Genomic DNA, 17,776 nt, shown 5'->3' with positions numbered 1-17,776 from the left:
TCCAATGATTCACTTCATGCTTCAGAGCCCCCTGGTGGTTGAAGAAAAATACACAGAAAAGCCTCACCAGACTGTAAACCGCATGGTTCAAAGCGTAGGAAAAAAGTAGCGGCTTATAGTCCGAAAAATACGGTATTACGGTATTTTTATGTCAAAAACAATGCAAATACTATACTATACAATGTCTTTGTTTTTTAGGTCAAAAACAATGCAAATACTATACTATACAATGTCTTTGTTTTTTAGGTCAAAAACAATGCAAATACTATACTATACAATGTCTTTGTTTTTTAGGTCAAAAACAATGCAAATACTATACTATACAATGTCTTTGTTTTTTAGGTCAAAAACAAAGACATTGTTTTTGACCTAAATGGAAGGGTTGTAGAATGAAGAACCAGCCCAGATGTCTACAGTCGCTCTGGGGGAGCTACAGAGATCCGGAGCTCAGGAGGGAAACTATTTTTAACAGGATAAAAGTTTGACACGCACTCTGAAAATGTTGAATTGTGGGAGACGGACAAGAATGAAGGTTTTGTTGAAAGAAAGCCAATAGAAATATTGTTTAGAGTTTGCCACAAGGGACATGGGGAGGATGCAAACACTCTGTGAAGCACAGTGGTGGCAGCAGAGCTACATTCACACAAGAAACTAAATCCTATTCAGAATCCCGACTTGGAAGTTTTGTTCACAGATGTTCTCTCGCCTAATCTGACTAAAATTTAGCTGTTTAACAACAAAAACCATCCTGGAGAAACATTGCAGTTCTTAAAAGCAGGAAGAGGGATACACAAATGGCACAATTATCCACGCCCTTGTCTGCACCCACACTATTCCATCTAAGTTCAATTCAGTTTTACAGGCCATTGTATGTGCCTGCCCCAGTAATGGCTGCGTCAGTATTTCCAGATGTTATAATAACGCAGCCCCCTGGCAGCCTACAGGTGGTGTAGTTAAACCCTTTCTGCTTACATGACTCTCGACAGGATTTGAACTTGCATTTCATGTTTGAGTTTAGCTAATTGATTGGGAGGGGAGGGGGGATTGTTTTGTAGTGTTTTTTGTTTTTTGGATTTGACTGCATTGAAAGTGTGTTTTCCATTTACACTCATTCCTGGACTATGACTAAAATAAGTGACGTTTAACATTTACTTGGACGCGCCGAGCCCAGACTCACTCCTGGAGCGGCATGTCAGCGGCAGCAGGGATCAATCCCACTGAGGAACTCCAGGTTTTACTCCATTTTCTTTTTCAGTTTTTATTTCTATTTTTATTTATTTAATTGTTTTTTTTGTTGTTGTTGTTGTTGTTGTTTTACTCTTCCAGCCATATCCATCTATTAGCAGCCTCGTTCTCCTTTTAGTCCGAAGTAATGATGGACTCGGCACCAGCCGTGCTGCTCCTGCTGTGCCGTCTGAGCGTCTCTCTGGCGGCTGATGGAGAAGCTGCGGGCGCGATTTTCTTCAACCCAGAGGATGCGGTCGATTACAAGGATCCATGCAAAGCAGGTACCGTGAGATTTACTCTAAAATTGTTTATATTTGATATACAAAAGGTGTTTTTGGACGGTTTGAAGCGCAGCCCTGCTGTTGAGACCAGAAGCAGCAAACGAAGCTTCCCTGCACGTTGCCGTGATGGCAGCATATGGGTTTAAATTTAGGTTTAAATGGATTCACTTAGGAGTTTGCAAAGTATACAAGCAATAAGTCATAAAACGTTATATTTAAATTTACAACATATAAAATATTCAGATTCTGAATATTCAAGCTTTCTTTGTATAACTTATGAAAAGGAGATTAATTTACAGTGCAACATAAAATATAGAAACTGATTGAACCTGGCAGACTTGGCAGACTTAGCTGATATGAGAATATTTAAAACTTTTTCCAAAAATGTGAGGATATTCTGATATTCATTGTTTTCTTTGTGTAATATGAGCTATTCTGTGTTTGTTTATACAGGTTTGTTTGCTTTAACACAAAAGAACGTACTTTCTTTTTCAAATTGTTCAATTAAATTAACAACATGTGTGTATTTTCAATGGTATACCAAAAGTTTACACAACTATAGAGGTTGAAAACTAAAAAAAAAAAAACATCTATCAAAATAAAGCAATTAGATTTTATTTAAGCAGTAAAATGGTAAATTGCTTTTATCTTTACAAACAACTTACCTGTATGTCTGCATTTTTAAAATATATCTCAATAATCATTACATTACATTATTCAAAGCCTTTTTTTAATCACTGACCAGCAATAATCTATTATTGGTAGAGAGCATAAATACAGAGCATATTGGAAAGCCTCTTTGCCATCAGATTCAACTCTAATCCAAAATGTTAATGTTGCTTCCAGTCAGAAGAAACATCTTGGTAAAATTAGAAATTTACTGTACTTTTGGGCTTAACTAGAGATGTAAACAGATACAATAGAAAAAAGACTTTAAGGTTGTTTTTTTTTTGTCTTAAGAAGAGAATTAATATATTTTAATATCATAATTCACTAATACAATGTAATTTATAATTTAAAAAAATGACACATACTTTCCTATTCTGATGGGGTATGATTGTTTTAAAAACAACAATAAAAAAAAACTTTGCCAAAAGGTCAAGATATTCAAGAAAACAACTTGTTTACATCGTCCAACATGGCCAACAGTTCTCTAGTAATCAAGGGCCTCCAGCAGGTTTGGCTTCCTTTCTCCTTCCTCTCGTTTTTTTTTTTTTTTCATTGTGACTTTGGGAACCTTCAAAACACACAGCTCCTCCGCTTTGAGACAGTTGCCTGGAGACTGTGGGTCACCGAGGCCATGCCAGCACTGTTCCTCGGCTGGACGCCGGCGAAGTCCCTCCTGGCCGCGGGACACGGAGCACAGGCTCTGCAGGAGAGGCATGGCAGTCATTTACAGTCACCCTCTGCATGACTGAGTCGACTTCAAAGGCATCCATAAGACGGGCCAGATCCTCTTATTTGCACAGCAGAAGGAGGCGCTCATAAGAAGTAATTGAAGCGAATGAGGTGGCAAAAAGTTTCCTGAAAATCGAACTGGAGCACTTTGGAAATAAATGACTGATCAGGCTTTAAAAAGGTGTTTTCGAATCACCCCTGATTATCCATAGACTATGTACTGTATTTAAAGAAGTTGTCAGAAGATATGAGTAAACATCCACACTGTTGATTTCCCGTAGAAAAAAAAAAGGAATGTAAGGGTGGAAAAGGTATAATTGAGATTGTAAAAACAATATTTGATTGTTTTTATCATTAATCTGTATTTCTTTACCAGTTTTTTGCATTAAAGTTAAAGAAGGTTAAAACTTCTTCACAGATGGGTCTGCCTAATGGATCCAGTGCAGGAAGCAGCACAACATACTTAGCAATCCTTTCATGTATTTGGTCAACGTTTATCTTCCCTCCCTCCTTTCTAGCCACAATAATTTTAATTTATGTTCTAATGTGAATCATGATAAAGCAAAATTTAATTATGGGCATTATAGGATGAATTTAATTGAATATTTATGTATTTGTGCTTGTGTTTTCAAAATGAGAAAACCGGCTGAAACTTGATTATTGTTGCACCAGTATAATTTATGGTTTTGTAAACCTTGTATCATTTGTGTCTGTCTCATAAAATCTCATTTACAGTTTTTTTCAGACTACAAGCCGCTACCTTTTTTTCCTATGCTTTGAACCACGCGGCTTGTAGCCCGGTGCGGCTTTTCTGTGCATTTTTCTTCAACCGCCAGGGGGCTCTTTAGCAGGAAGTGAATCATTGGAAGTAAAAATTGGAAATCAAAGAAGAAAGTGCTCATTTTCTTTTAGAACAAGCACATGCTAGCAGCAGTGAAATGTTTTCACACTCATACCCCTCATCATGAAAACAACAGGAAGAAGTCCATATGATGCAGCTTTTAAGTTGAAGGCTGTCGATCTGGCAGTACAGATCGATAGTCACTGTGTAAACTTGGCGTGAACGAATCCATGGTTCGGCGTTGGAGACGCAATACTGCGTCCAAAACCTTTGTGGTGCGACTTATAGCGAGGTGCGCTCTATAGTCCGGATAATACGGCAGATACATTAAAGTGTGTGTTTTTGTGATGCAACAAGTTGGGGCCCAATTATTTAATGTTTCCTTATGTTTTAAATTTGCACAGCTGCCTTTTTGGGAGACATTGCTCTGGACGAAGAAGATCTTCATATGTTTAAAGTCAGCCGGGACGTCGATACAGAACAACACGTTAACCACACAAACTCAGGTTCGTCTCAACACGAAGAAAAAGCACATTTGTCTGTGAAGACGGTAATTCTGATCAAACTATTCAAGATGATACATGAGATTTTCATACGCTCTTCACAGCTGGCAATTCCTCTTCCAATGACGGAGCTGCAGGCAGTCCGAGTCCACAGAGGCAGAAGCGAGCGGCCACCTCCATACCTGAGCGAGTCTGGCCGGACGGCATCATCCCGTATGTGATCAGTGGGAATTTCAGTGGTGAGTCCAGAGGAAAGCCTCCGTCTCCTCCAAATGTTCACCTTGGCCAACCTAAATCTGTCAAAACCTAATTACAGACTTTCCTCTCAGGCAGCCAGCGCGCCATATTTCGTCAAGCGATGCGCCACTGGGAGAAACATACATGTGTGATATTCACAGAGAGAACAAGTGAAGAGAGCTACATTATTTTTACCTCCAGGCCTTGTGGGTGAGTTGTTTCTAATTTAAACAAGTGGAGACAAAAATAGCTGTTATGTATTCATAAAATAAATACTTTTGAGTGTTTTTAAAGCGGTTTATTTTACATTTGAAATAGAATATATAAATACATGTGCAGAGATGCTATTGAAATTTATTAGAATAAATCAGGGAAGACAGAAAGACCTGTCTGACTGTTCAAACCCAAACTTGCTCACATAATTTATTAGTGAGCAAAAATCTAATTACTGACAAAGCAATAAAGTGATTGTAAAATTAAAACTTTATGAGGAGCAGAGCTGTATGTAATGAGCAATAATAGAGAAAAAAACAATAAACATTCTCAATATTTAGGGAAAAAATTGAATAAACAGATCATAAACCGCTGACTTATAAATCAATATCCAAGTATAATATGGAACATGTGGGAATTCAACACTCACTTCCCCATCTATTGAATATTAAATTAAATATTCAACTACAGGGAAATACAAAAAAAGGTTTCACTTAATAAACAAAATCTTTCAACAAAGGTGTATTTCGTAGCTTAAAATAAGTCAAAACTTTAATTGATATTGTTACCCATTCGGTTGAAGTAACATCAGTGAGATGCTTCTTGCAGTCTTTGGTCTCTAGCACAGATTCGGAGGAAACTTCTTCAATCCTCTCCACATTCGCAGCTCTGAATTTTTGAGGTATTTCCTGCACGTCTACCTTCTTTCATCATGTGTTTACTCTCTCTTCAGCAGTCAGAAGCACAATAGACCAAATGTCTTTGGTTTGAACAGAGCAAACGTCCAGAAAAAAAACAACATTATAAGCATTTACACCTGTTTTTGATTCTATGTAAATCCCGTTGGGATTTTCTAATTCATTCCATCCAAATCTGACAAATTTTATTCTATTTTATAATATGTTTTCTTCGCATTTTGCTGTTTACGTCTCTTGATTTTATTAGTGTTGTACAAACTGAAGTTGACATGCAACACGGGCATGTCCAAGACATCTTACAAAAGACTGGCTGTCCTTTTCCCACATCTCTGTATGTCAAAATGTTACTTTGCTAACTTACTGCGAATGCTTACTGTGCTGTAGCGCTAAGGACACCCTTCATGTAAAACAGAAAATTTAGTGTTTAATGTGTTATCTTTTATAATACTTCTAATATTCTTGGTTTGCTGGTTGTGCTTATTTAATGTTAAGTTGCTTTTCCTTCACCAGCCACAAGAGGGCACAACTCTTCCCATGCTAAATATAGACATTTAAAGTCATTTTGATTCACTTTCTCTCCCAGCGACATGTTTTCCCCTGGTTTTTCTGGGGTTACTGACAATAATATCTGTTTCGGATGTGGGCTACCAATGATGTTTCAAGTTTGTTTTTTTGGGGGGTTTTTTTTAGTGAAACTGCGCTCATAGGGTTGACAGATTCTTCTCGTTAAATGTCAAAAAAGCAATGCCCTTCTGGAAATTCATCACATATTCACATTCAGAAGCAATTAAGGATGGATGTGGACGTTTTGCTGCCGAACAGATGCTGCTCCTACGTGGGGAGGAGAGGCGGCGGGCCTCAGGCCATCTCCATTGGGAAGAACTGCGACAAGTTCGGCATCGTGGTTCACGAACTCGGCCACGTGATCGGCTTCTGGCACGAACACACTCGTCCTGACCGTGACGAGCACGTAAGCATCGTCAGAGACAACATCCAGCCAGGTACTAAGGTAGTAACCGTGTCACTGCACAGGAGTTTCTGTAATTGTAAACGCAGCTTGCTGATGCTCTGTTGCTCCCACTGAAAGGTCAAGACTATAACTTCCTGAAGATGGAACCTGGAGAGGTGGACTCTCTGGGAGAGGGCTATGACTTTGGCAGCATCATGCATTATGCAAGGAACACGTTTTCCAGGTGGGTTTGCCAATTTTCCCTCTGCTTTCTTTTTCTCCACCGCCTCATGTTTCACTTGTCTGTTATTTGGGTTTTGCTGAGCATACGTTTTCTTTTCATTTTAACACATTTCACATTAACAAGTCATAAAACCAGCTCTCTGAGGAATTTATTGATTTAATGGTGTCTCACTCGTTCCTCTGTATCCTGCCTCTGACTCACTGTCAATCATCAATAAACGCCTTCACCTGCCTGACATTAGAAGAAAAACAGTTTTTCCAGCGATGAGCCGGTTTAATGGTTGCAGTGTTGTGCAAAAGTAGTTTATTTGACAGTGAAGTGTTTTGACCTAAATCTTAACCATCATACTAGATTGTGACATCTGGGCTTTGGATCACTTCTTCAAACTTATTCAGCATTAAGTTCTTTGGTTCTGTGATGAATATTTTTGTCGGTCAGGTCAGACAGACATATCTTGGTTGATTTTGAGTTGTGCCAAGGAAATTATCAGTTGTTCTAAAAGATAGTCGGCGTTGTTTCAGAATCTAACTTTGCTATTCTGTCCTTACAACCCAATATCTGACTTTTCTGTTCGGTTCCTTGGCCTTCATGATCCTGACTGCTCACTAATGTCTTTTATTAAACCTGTGAGGCCTTCAGAGAACAGCTGGGTTTGTGGAACTTTATTAATTTGAAAAGTAGTTTGTTGTTCTACGTTTTATTTTAGCAAATGAAACACTTGAAATCATACAGAAAACAAATTCAAAGTAGACAAATTGATTTTCTCTTGTCATCGTTCGTGCTTTGCTTGCCATGATTGTCCCGATTCTTTTCCTTCACAATTCCTTCACGTTTTTCTTTGTCTGTAACATAGAAATAATTAAACTAATCATTCACTTGAAGCTGAAAACGTTCAAGGTGGATAAATTGTTTTGCAAACGGCTCTGTTAACGAGACATTAAGTCATATATGAGACCTGATGTTTGTCCCTCTTTTTCACCGTCAGTTCATCAAGAACCTGCCGTGTTGTGACAGAAATGTTTTCTCTCTTAAGCATACTGTTGCTCCTCTCTGATTCTGCTTTGGTGTTTTACCCCCCGTCACTGCGCCAGGGCTCTGGGTCGTGGCGGCTTGCCACTTTAAATAAAAGTCCAACCAGTTCAGGCTTTGTTGAACAATTTGGGGCTGGAGTGGCTTTTCTCTCTGGCATTCAGGAGCGGGCTCCACTGAGCCGGCTGGCACCGGCCAGCGGCCCCATTCAGAGCGCTCTGTTTACACATGCCTGTCATTCATCGTTTCATCACCACGGCAACCGAGCAACAGCAGGCGCTGTAAACCCAGCAAGGGATTATTACAACCAATAAAAGTATCACGGTGCTGACAAAGTAGTTGACAAATTCCGGGCGTAAATATTTTTGCGCTTGTGAATAGAGTTTTGTAACCTTAATAAAATGAAATGAAAACAAAGCAGTTCTATTTTACAACTTTACAAAATACAATACAAAGCTACAAAGTCTGATTTAGTACAAAATATTTATTTAAATACTGGAATTTGTATCCATGGAGGAGAACCTCTATAAGCTGAACATCAACCCAGCTTATCCGTATGTTTATTGAAGGGTTGTAGTTTTTGTGCTTTTTGGGCAATAATTAACTTCTGCATGGTTCTTGTGTATTAAAACTCTGCAAGTATGAACAGATTTGTACTTTGTGCGAAACAGAAGCATCTTCTTGGACACCATCTTGCCTCGTTACGATGTCAACGGTATTCGACCCTCCATTGGACAGAGGACAAGGCTTAGCGAAGGAGACGTCGCTCAAGCCCGCAAACTCTACAAATGTGCAAGTAGGACATAAATAAAGATATGAAGTCCCATAAATCATAATTTTGTCTGTGACTTGTCATCTTTATACAATTTTTTATTTCCTTTTTCTATTTTTTATTTATTTATTTTTTTTGGCAGAATGTGGGGAAAGTCTGCAGGACAGTGCTGGAAACCTTTCTTCTCCTGGTTTTCCAAACGGATACTCAGCATACACTCACTGTGTGTGGAGGATTTCTGTCACCCCAGGAGAAAAGGTAAACCTACACCTATCCCTGCAAAATGGGTGCATGCATTTTATAATTCAACCTCTTTGATACACAATATGCCTGATTTATTTCACGTTGGTAAAAAAAACCTAACCATATCTTTCAATCATTGTATAATTTGACCTACTTATAAAAACATAAATGGTAAGAAAATTAAATACAAATAACAGCATTAACATGTTGGTAGACCTGATGTAATGGAGACCTTTACAGTTGCACCAATGAGGTGCATCTTAACAAATGAGCAAAATGAGATTTTTTTTCAGTAATTCATTTGAATAGGTGGAACTCATCTTGAGAGTGATGAACCTTTGGAGTTTATTTCTGCTGATTTAGGTGGTTGTGGTTTGCGTTTTCTTAGAGTCAGTGCAAGTTTTTACTGCTGCAAGTGAACCAGTTTCTTCTGCACTTTTTCCTTCCACTTAACTTTACATCCAGGATACACAAAACCTATGCTACATAAAAAGAAGCAGAATAAACAGCCAAACCGTAAACACCAAACCAAACACGAGGTCTGAGTATTGCTTAGCTCATAGTTATACTTTTTTACAATCAAAATATACACGTAGACATATCGTTCTCACAATATCAGTAGCAGCTATTTCTAACAGTTTATTTACATTTTGTAATTTTTATTTTATATCTTAATTAAAGTATCTTTTTTTAGAAGTAGAAAAATGATCCATGACAATCATTATCATGGAATTTAATGAGCTAATATATAATATTTATCATTACCATACTATGCAAAAAAATTGCAAAAAATGCTGTCTTACCTGTGTTCACTCAACTAAATAAATAATCTGAAAAGGTTAGATTTTTCCTAACATAAGTGTTGGTCTATTCTACAACTTTTAAAGATGAGAAAAGGTCCAAATAAATGTGGGAGTCGCTGAATATCCAAACATTTAAGTTGTTACTGTAAAAATAATTAATGTTTACCAGTCATGCTTCATCCTCGAAGTCCAGCATCCTGCAAGTTTCAGGAATGTCCCTTTTTCAACACATTAAATGATCAAATTACCTCCTTATCATGCAGTCGAGTTCTTCAGGATCTTGCTACTGAACCAATTATTTGATTCATGTGTGATAAAGCAGAAATGCTAAAGAACTGGAGTTTGAAATCTCAGTTTGAAGCGATTAATTTAGGTCAGAGTCTCATACGTCCTTGGTGTGTAAATTTGGGGTCAGCATTTTAACTCTTTTGGGTTTTAGAAATGATGTATACATTTTAATTTGATATATTTACATGCTGTTATGCTCAGCATCTCTCCTCTGTGTCCCAGATTGTCCTTAATTTCACTTCCATGGATCTCTTCAGGAGTCATCTCTGCTGGTACGACCACGTAGAAATTCGAGACGGATTCTGGAGAAAAGCTCCCCTAAAAGGTCTGATTGATTCCTGTTTTATAAACTCCATATTCAGTGGCTGTTTAAGGCTTTTTGTGACTTTTTTGTACTAACTTGAAATGTTCTCTTCAGGCCGTTTTTGTGGCGACACGACTCCAGATCCGATCATCTCCAATGACAGTCGTCTTTGGATCGAATTTAGAAGCAGCAGCAGCTGGGTGGGCAAAGGCTTCTCTGCTTCTTATGAAGGTAAAACACAAGAACGATATATATTTAAACCCATTTTAACAAAAGTTTACCAAGACGAAGTCCAGACTAAATACAGAGCCAACAATGCGTCAGTTTTTTGACTAACTAAATAAAAAATGGCCTATCATGCATTTTTATATTTCCACACTTTTAAGGAATTTTATTTAGGGATGTCAAACTTAAAGGGATGCAAATGTTTGCCCCATTTTTCATACAGTATGTTTATTTGTTAAAATGGTTTTAAAAATATGAATTGAGAATCCTCGTCATTACTGTAAAATGACAGCTGGACATTATCTACAATCGAAGGGATAAACAATGAATGAATGGTTGTTCAAACTAAAATTGTCAGGCATTATACTGCCCCCTGCTGGAATGCTAGTGTCTAACCATTTTCTCTATCTGCTTTTATCTACACTGTTATTAAACATTTATTAAGCATATTTCAACTTTATTATTTTCCTGCTACAAATCATTACCATAATTTGCTCTTCAGTACATTAATCGTGCTGGTGATTCTGTCTCCATTTACCTGTAGTTTCGCTTTTGGCATTTGAATATCTTTGACATCTTTGAACCGATTCGGTCCTTGATCTGACCTCTCTGCAGCCATCTGTGGCGGGGTGTTGGCGCGAGATAGCGGCCAGATCCAGTCCCCCAATTATCCTGATGACTACCAGTCCAACAAAATGTGCGTGTGGAAGATCACAGTGGCAGAAGGATTTCAAGTCGGCCTCACCTTTCAGTCATTTGAGGTACAAGTCAGATAACAATACGAGAAAGGTTGAATATCTCTGTGAAAAACACTTAGATCACAAACATTGTGCTGATTTGAATTTGCAAGACATGCGATTTCCATTAAGATTTCAAAAATGTCTACTTGCAGTAGCTTATTAAATACATTTTATCTCAAACAATCAAAGAAGGCTTCGTAAGGAGTCGAGAGATATTTCTTGCATTGTCTGTGAGCAACCCGAACAGCAGCGGTGTTCATTCGTATCCTGACTGCAGATTGAGAAACACGACGCCTGCGCCTACGACTACGTGGAAGTCAGGGATGGCGGTTCGGACAGCAGTCCACTCCTCGGCCGGTTCTGTGGCTACGACAAACCGGAGAACCTCCAGAGCAGCTCCAACCAGCTCTGGCTGAAGTTTGTCTCCGACGGCTCAGTCAACAAGGCAGGGTTTGCTGCCAGCTTTTTAAAAGGTCAGAGATTGCCTTCCAGCAACAAAGTGTCCACACGATTTTTACGGAGGAGGACGTATGGACACTGACTCCAGTGTTGTTTTTGATTAGAGATGGATGAGTGCTCCAGAGCTGACAACGGGCACTGCGAGCAGCGCTGCATGAACACGCTGGGCAGCTACAGATGCGGCTGCGACCCTGGATTTGAGCTGGCAGCAGACAGACGCAGCTGTGAGGGTGAGAGCAGGCGACAGATCACGTCTTTACTAACAAAGCAGGACATAAGGTCTCATTTGGAGGAATTTTCTCAATACCTTGCAAAAGTATTCATAACCCTGAAAAGGTTTCAACAAAACAAGGTTTTGATGAGCTAATATGAAGCAATGCACAGTTTTGTTCTTCTTTTATTCGCTTCGGTATTATTTTCAAAGTGGCGTTACAGTCAGAGCAAAATCAAAGTGAAGACATTATTGTCTTCAAAAGTGGCCCATGTGTTGAAATGTTAATTTATCTTTCAAAAAGATAAAGTAAAATCAATCACTTGAATGAAAATAAACATCACACTTTAACTTCACATATGTGCATTACTTTGTGTTTTGCAATAACATAAAATCCCAAAGAATACTTATTACCACTTAATACTTCAAAAAAGTGACAAAATTATTGTCAGTGTAGCCTGCTATATTATTCTGTCAGCCATTGTAGTTCCACAGTTAAACAAAGAATTTAATATTTTAATTAAAGCAACGTAGTGCACTGTCTTAAAATCCAAAAGATTGATGAAACTCTCCTCTTTTACTATTTTTACCAGAAGGGGGCAGTATTGACCTGTTGCAGTATCTCAAGAGTCAATACTTCATCCGAACAACAAAAAAATCCCTTCTGCAAACTCAGCATGTACATTTATTTGTTTTTTAATTACCTTAAAACAAAAAGGGTTATTTACATGAGTTCCTTTTTTTATTTCTTCACTTACAGTGAAGTTTATTATTGTTTCAGTAAATCTTAAATATTTCCTTCAATCGAAGATCCTCACTGGATTTTAGCTTAAGGAATAAACAAGGAATTGATTTTAGGATATTTTACGTACAGTTTTCTTTATCTAGTTTTGAAAACATGTTCTAATTAATTTGGTATTAAAAAAAAATAAAGTCACAATCTGCTGACCTCGTCATTTTTTTACAGAATTGTTCCAGACAAGAAGGTTTACTAAATCAATATTTTTTTTAACCAGATTAAAACACATTTTAATTATCCCATGTTTAGGTTCAAAGTGTTTTTTTAAAATCTCATTTAATTTTCTACATTTCAAAAGTGTGCATGTGGTTTTAATTATTATATTCAAAGTGAAAAATGAATTTTGAAGTGTTTTAAACATGAGCCGTTTATGTTAGTTCGAACATGTAAGACAAAAATTTTTTTTTTCTCATTTACATAAATTCTGTTTAACAGAAACAGACACAGCCATATTGATCAAAATGTACTCAGTAAAATGCACTGAGTACCAGCTTTCCCATTTAACATCTAGTTAATCGATATGTTTTTATCAGTTCTATCAGGAGTTTTAACCTCGCCATCGCTGAAGCGTATGCGACTGTTTTCACTTTGTCATGCATGAGTTCTTCCTCTGAAATCCTTTCTTCTCATTTCATTCCCTCCAGCAGCTGCCTGCGGCGGCTTCATCACCAGCCTCAATGGCTCCCTCAGCACCCCAGGCTGGCCCAGAGACTACCCCCACAACAAGAACTGCGTGTGGCAACTGGTGGCGCCGGTTCAGTACCGGATCACCCTGGTGTTTGACGGCTTTGAGACGGAAGGAAACGACGTGGGTTCGGCTCAGATCAGCATGTAAAGTGTTGTTGATTCTGCCGTTTCTCGCTCAGACGGAGTGATTGTGGTTGTTTCGCAACAGGTGTGTAAGTATGATTACGTTGAGGTGCGCAGTGGGCTGGGCGCCGACTCCAAGATCCACGGGAAGTTCTGCGGCACAGAGAAACCCGACGTTATCACCTCGCTTCAGAACAACATGAGGATTGAGTTCAAGTCGGACAACACCGTGTCCAAGAGGGGCTTCAAGGCCCACTTCTTCTCTGGTGAGCAGCCAGTCAACGTAAGAAATTCCTGATGCAAGAAAATACCACAGAAACGTTACACAGGTACTCTGCCTGTGATTTGTGTGATATTTTATAATTATTCACTATTTAGCAAGGGATCAACTTAGTGTTTTCAGATTCAAACTTCCTTACTGCTTTTATTTGAAAATGAGTATTTAGTCTAGAGAATATTGCATTTTATGGATGAGTTTTCTCAAAAGAGGAAAAAATAAACGCTGTGGTTTTACAAGACTATATAAAATAAAACAAAGGAAAGAAAATATATTTATTTTAAAAACATGTACCATTTATCACATTTTCCTTTTGTTCATCAGATAAACATACTCCTTTTTTTGTTTTTATAGACTTTTACTAATATGTTTTATACTATAAAAGATAAAAATTGAACACCAACACAATTCCTGTACTTTATATGGAAGAAAAGAAGTTAATTAAAAAAGTTTTTCACGTCAGAAAGCACCAAACCGAACTGAACACCTTCAGCTTTCTGAATAGTAAAAGTATCGAAACAAATCATCACTTCTGTTCCCCCATTAAACTCCAAAACGTCACCAAGTCTGACCTTTTGAATTCGCAATACTGGTTCATAATAAACTCACTACACAACAAATCCCATCTTATCATTAGGTAGAAACTGTCTGGGCTTTGTTTCATATTCACTTCAAGTTTACACCAAGCCTGATTGTACATATTTTTCTGTGCTGAAGACAAAAAAAAAAAAAATCCAGCAAAAGTCTTTGAACATCTCCACAGATATAGACGAGTGCTCCAAAGGTAACGGAGGATGCCAGCACGAATGTGTGAACACCTTTGGGAGCTACAGGTGTCAGTGCCGCAGTGGGTTCATGGTGCACGACAATAAGCACGACTGCAAGGAAGGTAGGCAAGTTCAGATCAACTTGATATGCTAAGATGACTATTTATACTGTTTTTGTTAAACAAAATGAAGCATTTACAGTCACAGTGCAGATCTCAACTGGATTGTAATTATTAGATTATTGTTGCTAAATTGCTTTAAACATCTTCTGGTCTTCATGCAACAGATGCTGCGTCATACATTTCCATTCTGGTGTGATTTTTTTTCTCAGTGTTGAGCTGTGATTGAGACACTGTAAATATGGATTGTACAGAAATGTATGTTAGAATTCAATTTCAAAGCCCTCTTTATCTGGAGACTGGAAAATCAGTTCAATTGCCTAATGTTGCGAATTTACATCAAACCAGAATTTTTGTCTTTTGCATGAGCTGCTTTTCAAAGAACAATTTCCACTTAATTTAATATTTGTTTGACAGCAAAAACTAAATAAATGATGAATAAATAAGTGAGTTGTGCAGAAAGAAATACTGGTAAACCTCAGTAAACTGAGGAATGTTTTCTACTAAAGAGAGCCCCAAAATGCAGAAAACAACTACTCCATGTTATTACGAATAAAGAAGCATTTATGACCTGTTTAATTATGAGGCGTTCTTGGTTTTTCCCATTACTTCACATGATAATTAAGCTCTCCTAGGGAAAGGTGTTTCTGCAATCAGAAACTACTCGATCCAGTATTTTCCCCTGACATGCTGTTTCGTTTTTGTTTAGCTGGCTGCGATCACTTCGTAAACACCGTGTCCGGCACAATCAGCAGCCCCAACTGGCCCAATAAGTATCCCAGCAAGAAGGCCTGCACCTGGTCTCTGTCCACCACACCGGGCCATCGGATCAAACTCGTAGGTCGCGACTCGGACTCGGTGATTCGGTACGAATGAAAACACCCACTTACAATCCGTTTGAAAATCTCCCTCTCAGATTTTTAACGAGGTTGACATGGAGGCTCATCTCGAGTGTGCTTACGATCACCTGGAGATCTTCGACGGCAGAGACGTTCGCGCCCCGACCCTGGGCCGCTTCTGTGGCACCAAAACACCCGACCCGGTTACATCCAGCGGCAACAAGATGTTCCTGCATTTTTTCTCTGACAACTCGGTGCAAAAGAGAGGATTTGAGGCTTCGTACAGAGCAGGTGGGGAAAGTAATTTACTCACATCCACTTATTGGCAATTAGTTAAAAAGATAGCAGCATGAAAATCAAGAAGTTATCAACAGATTTGTGTGAAATTATTAAGATGAGGGGGGAAAATACCTGCTGAACTTCTCATATTACAACCACAAACTGATATATTTTGGGACCTTACCACCATGATGACATCCAGGTAGCTGTTATTTTGATTCAGGTGTGTAAAACAAAAGAAAAGATCTAAAACATGCAGGACAGCAGTACTATTTGAACCAACAAAGTGTTGATTGACTCAAAGGACCAAAATAACAGGATCATTTCTGCACACTACACATTTCTAAAAGGCTTTTGAAAGCTCTGCCTTATTTTGATCACTAAAATACATTAATGAGTTCGACAAAATATAAAAGCTCCATGGATACAAACACGTAAGTGCGGTGACCTAATGTAGGGCTGCAGAATAAACTGTAAATATACCGTCACTGCTGAGAAGATGCTGTTTGAGGGAAAATGCTCGGCCAAGGGTCTCTTAAAAAGGTACTGAAAAAAAGCCTGAAATGGTAAATTGCAGCTGGGGGAAAAGAGTCGCCAGAAATGTGACATTTTAAGTGTTTCTTGCATTCTTTCCACCCTTTTACGAGCCTCTCGTCTTGACCCTTTAATTTTGTGGCTGTGGATTCCCAGAATGCGGAGGAAGCCTTAAAGCCGAGGTCAAGACAAAAGACCTGTACTCTCATGCACAGTTTGGAGATAACAACTACCCCGGCGGCTCCGACTGTCTGTGGGTGCTCACCGCCGAGAAGGGCTACGGCGTGGAGATCATCTTCAAAGTGTTTGAGACCGAGGACGAGGCGGACTGCAGCTACGATTATTTGGAGCTGTACGACGGCGCCGACATCAAGTCCCCCAGACTGGGCCGATACTGTGGATCAGGGGTAGGATCTCTAATAATCTTCTTGATCCCGTTCTCGATGCCTAAGCGGGTTTAAAAACGGCACACGTGTGTGTTTTCTGTTCCCTCAGGCCCCAGAGGACGTCTACTCAGCCGGAGACGCCATCGTTTTAAAGTTCCACTCAGACGACAGCATCAGTAAAAAAGGCTTCCATGCACGCTACACCAGCACGAAGTTCCAGGACACGCTACACACCAGCAGCTAGGCCCCAATCGCAGACTCCCATCTCCCAACGTTCGGACGGTCACACCCGTTTTCAGGCGACGGGTAAACGCTCGGCTTGATACCACAAACACCACCCTGCATACTTTACATCTGTAAGACTAATTGAAACCATACGGAGAAATCCGTCTTTGCATTCAGAGCTGTTTAGTTTCAGAGGAAGTTACGGATTTATAGCGGCCGCCTCACTTTTTAGAAACTGGTTACAGACACACACTGGATTGAGATATAAAATGTATATATTGAAATATAGTTTGCTGTGAGTCTAGACTTATAAAACCATCCGAAGGAGACTTCAACTTTTACGAATATCATGTAATTTTAAGCATTTGCGAACACTGAAGGGAGAATTAAATCATCTTCTGGATTTTCTTTTGTTTTTGTTCATTTTAACGTGAATGGATGCAGTGCGACTCAGATGCCTGAGTCAGCTTTGTTGACTGAAACATACGTTACTGATATTTATAATCAAAGACATTTAGAGATTTTATTTACTCAAAAGTTCCAATCTCCTTTTGTTTTTTGTTTTTTATCTCTTGACATCATCTGCTGCAAATACAAAGAAAATATGAAGCTGCTGAAGGGAACACAAGTTGCAAATTGTGAGAAAGAAAAAAAAAAGCTTTATGGATTGTGCAGTAAAAAAAAATAAATAAATGCAATTGCTGAAAATGATACAGTCTGACGTCTGTAATTAATGTTTAGCAACATGCTTTCAGTGAATAATTATAGCAGCCTCCGCAGTCATTTGCTGCACTCTTAACGATGTGAACAGAAAGCTTTGAAAATAAGCTGCAGAGTTTTTAGGACCTCAAACTGTTTTCCATATAAATGTTTCTCTGACTGTGCATATGTAACTGCTGGACTTTTACCTGTAGCTAATTCCTGATTTATGAAAATCAACAATTGTATTCCTTACTTTCTTTCCCATTTTGAAGAGTGGCTGAGAGAAATTTGTCCCAACACCAAATGGAAACAGGAAGTCAAAGATTAGGCCCATTTTTAACACTCTACTGGGTTTCAATTACCTTTATTTGCAT

The 17,776-nt window shown here is 38.6% G+C and overlaps 1 protein-coding gene across 5 annotated transcripts; it reads left to right on the top strand.

Annotated features, from left to right (window-relative positions):
* Positions 1–894: 894 nt before the first annotated feature.
* LOC103148700 (bone morphogenetic protein 1-like) lies at positions 895–17,103 on the top strand. 5 transcript variants are annotated; one of them, XM_016679488.1, is made up of 22 exons: positions 895–1,231; positions 1,364–1,508; positions 4,152–4,253; positions 4,355–4,489; positions 4,580–4,697; positions 5,646–5,729; positions 6,221–6,399; positions 6,486–6,591; positions 8,292–8,416; positions 8,535–8,650; positions 9,949–10,051; positions 10,145–10,261; positions 10,871–11,016; positions 11,273–11,468; positions 11,559–11,684; positions 13,109–13,272; positions 13,360–13,540; positions 14,315–14,440; positions 15,147–15,274; positions 15,354–15,567; positions 16,246–16,496; positions 16,585–17,103. In XM_016679488.1, exons 1-22 carry the CDS (start codon positions 1,190–1,192, stop codon positions 16,717–16,719), a joined length of 3,039 nt encoding a protein of 1,012 aa, XP_016534974.1. In that variant the 5' UTR covers positions 895–1,189; the 3' UTR covers positions 16,720–17,103. The 5 variants fall into 5 exon arrangements, with proteins under 5 accessions (XP_016534974.1, XP_016534982.1, XP_016534993.1 ...); XM_016679496.1 differs by having other exon boundaries at positions 896–1,231; positions 1,327–1,508; XM_016679507.1 differs by lacking the exon at positions 5,646–5,729 and having other exon boundaries at positions 896–1,231; positions 13,112–13,272.
* Positions 17,104–17,776: the final 673 nt, after the last annotated feature.

Source organism: Poecilia formosa, unplaced genomic scaffold, assembly GCF_000485575.1.
Source record: "Poecilia formosa unplaced genomic scaffold, Poecilia_formosa-5.1.2 Scaffold6, whole genome shotgun sequence".
Taxonomy (NCBI): domain Eukaryota; kingdom Metazoa; phylum Chordata; class Actinopteri; order Cyprinodontiformes; family Poeciliidae; genus Poecilia; species Poecilia formosa.
Note: the sequence above shows the minus strand (reverse complement) of the source record. Positions and strands in the feature narration are given on the sequence as shown.

Excerpts from the sequence above, each read along its gene's own strand:
- LOC103148700 (XM_016679488.1), top strand. The coding sequence starts at position 1,190 with ATGTCAGCGGCAGCAGGGATCAATCCCACTGAGGAACTCCAG. Across the intron at positions 6,400-6,485 it reads CAGAGACAACATCCAGCCAG|GTCAAGACTATAACTTCCTG; the intron begins GTACTAAGGTAG and ends TCCCACTGAAAG. Across the intron at positions 11,017-11,272 it reads TCACCTTTCAGTCATTTGAG|ATTGAGAAACACGACGCCTG; the intron begins GTACAAGTCAGA and ends TCCTGACTGCAG.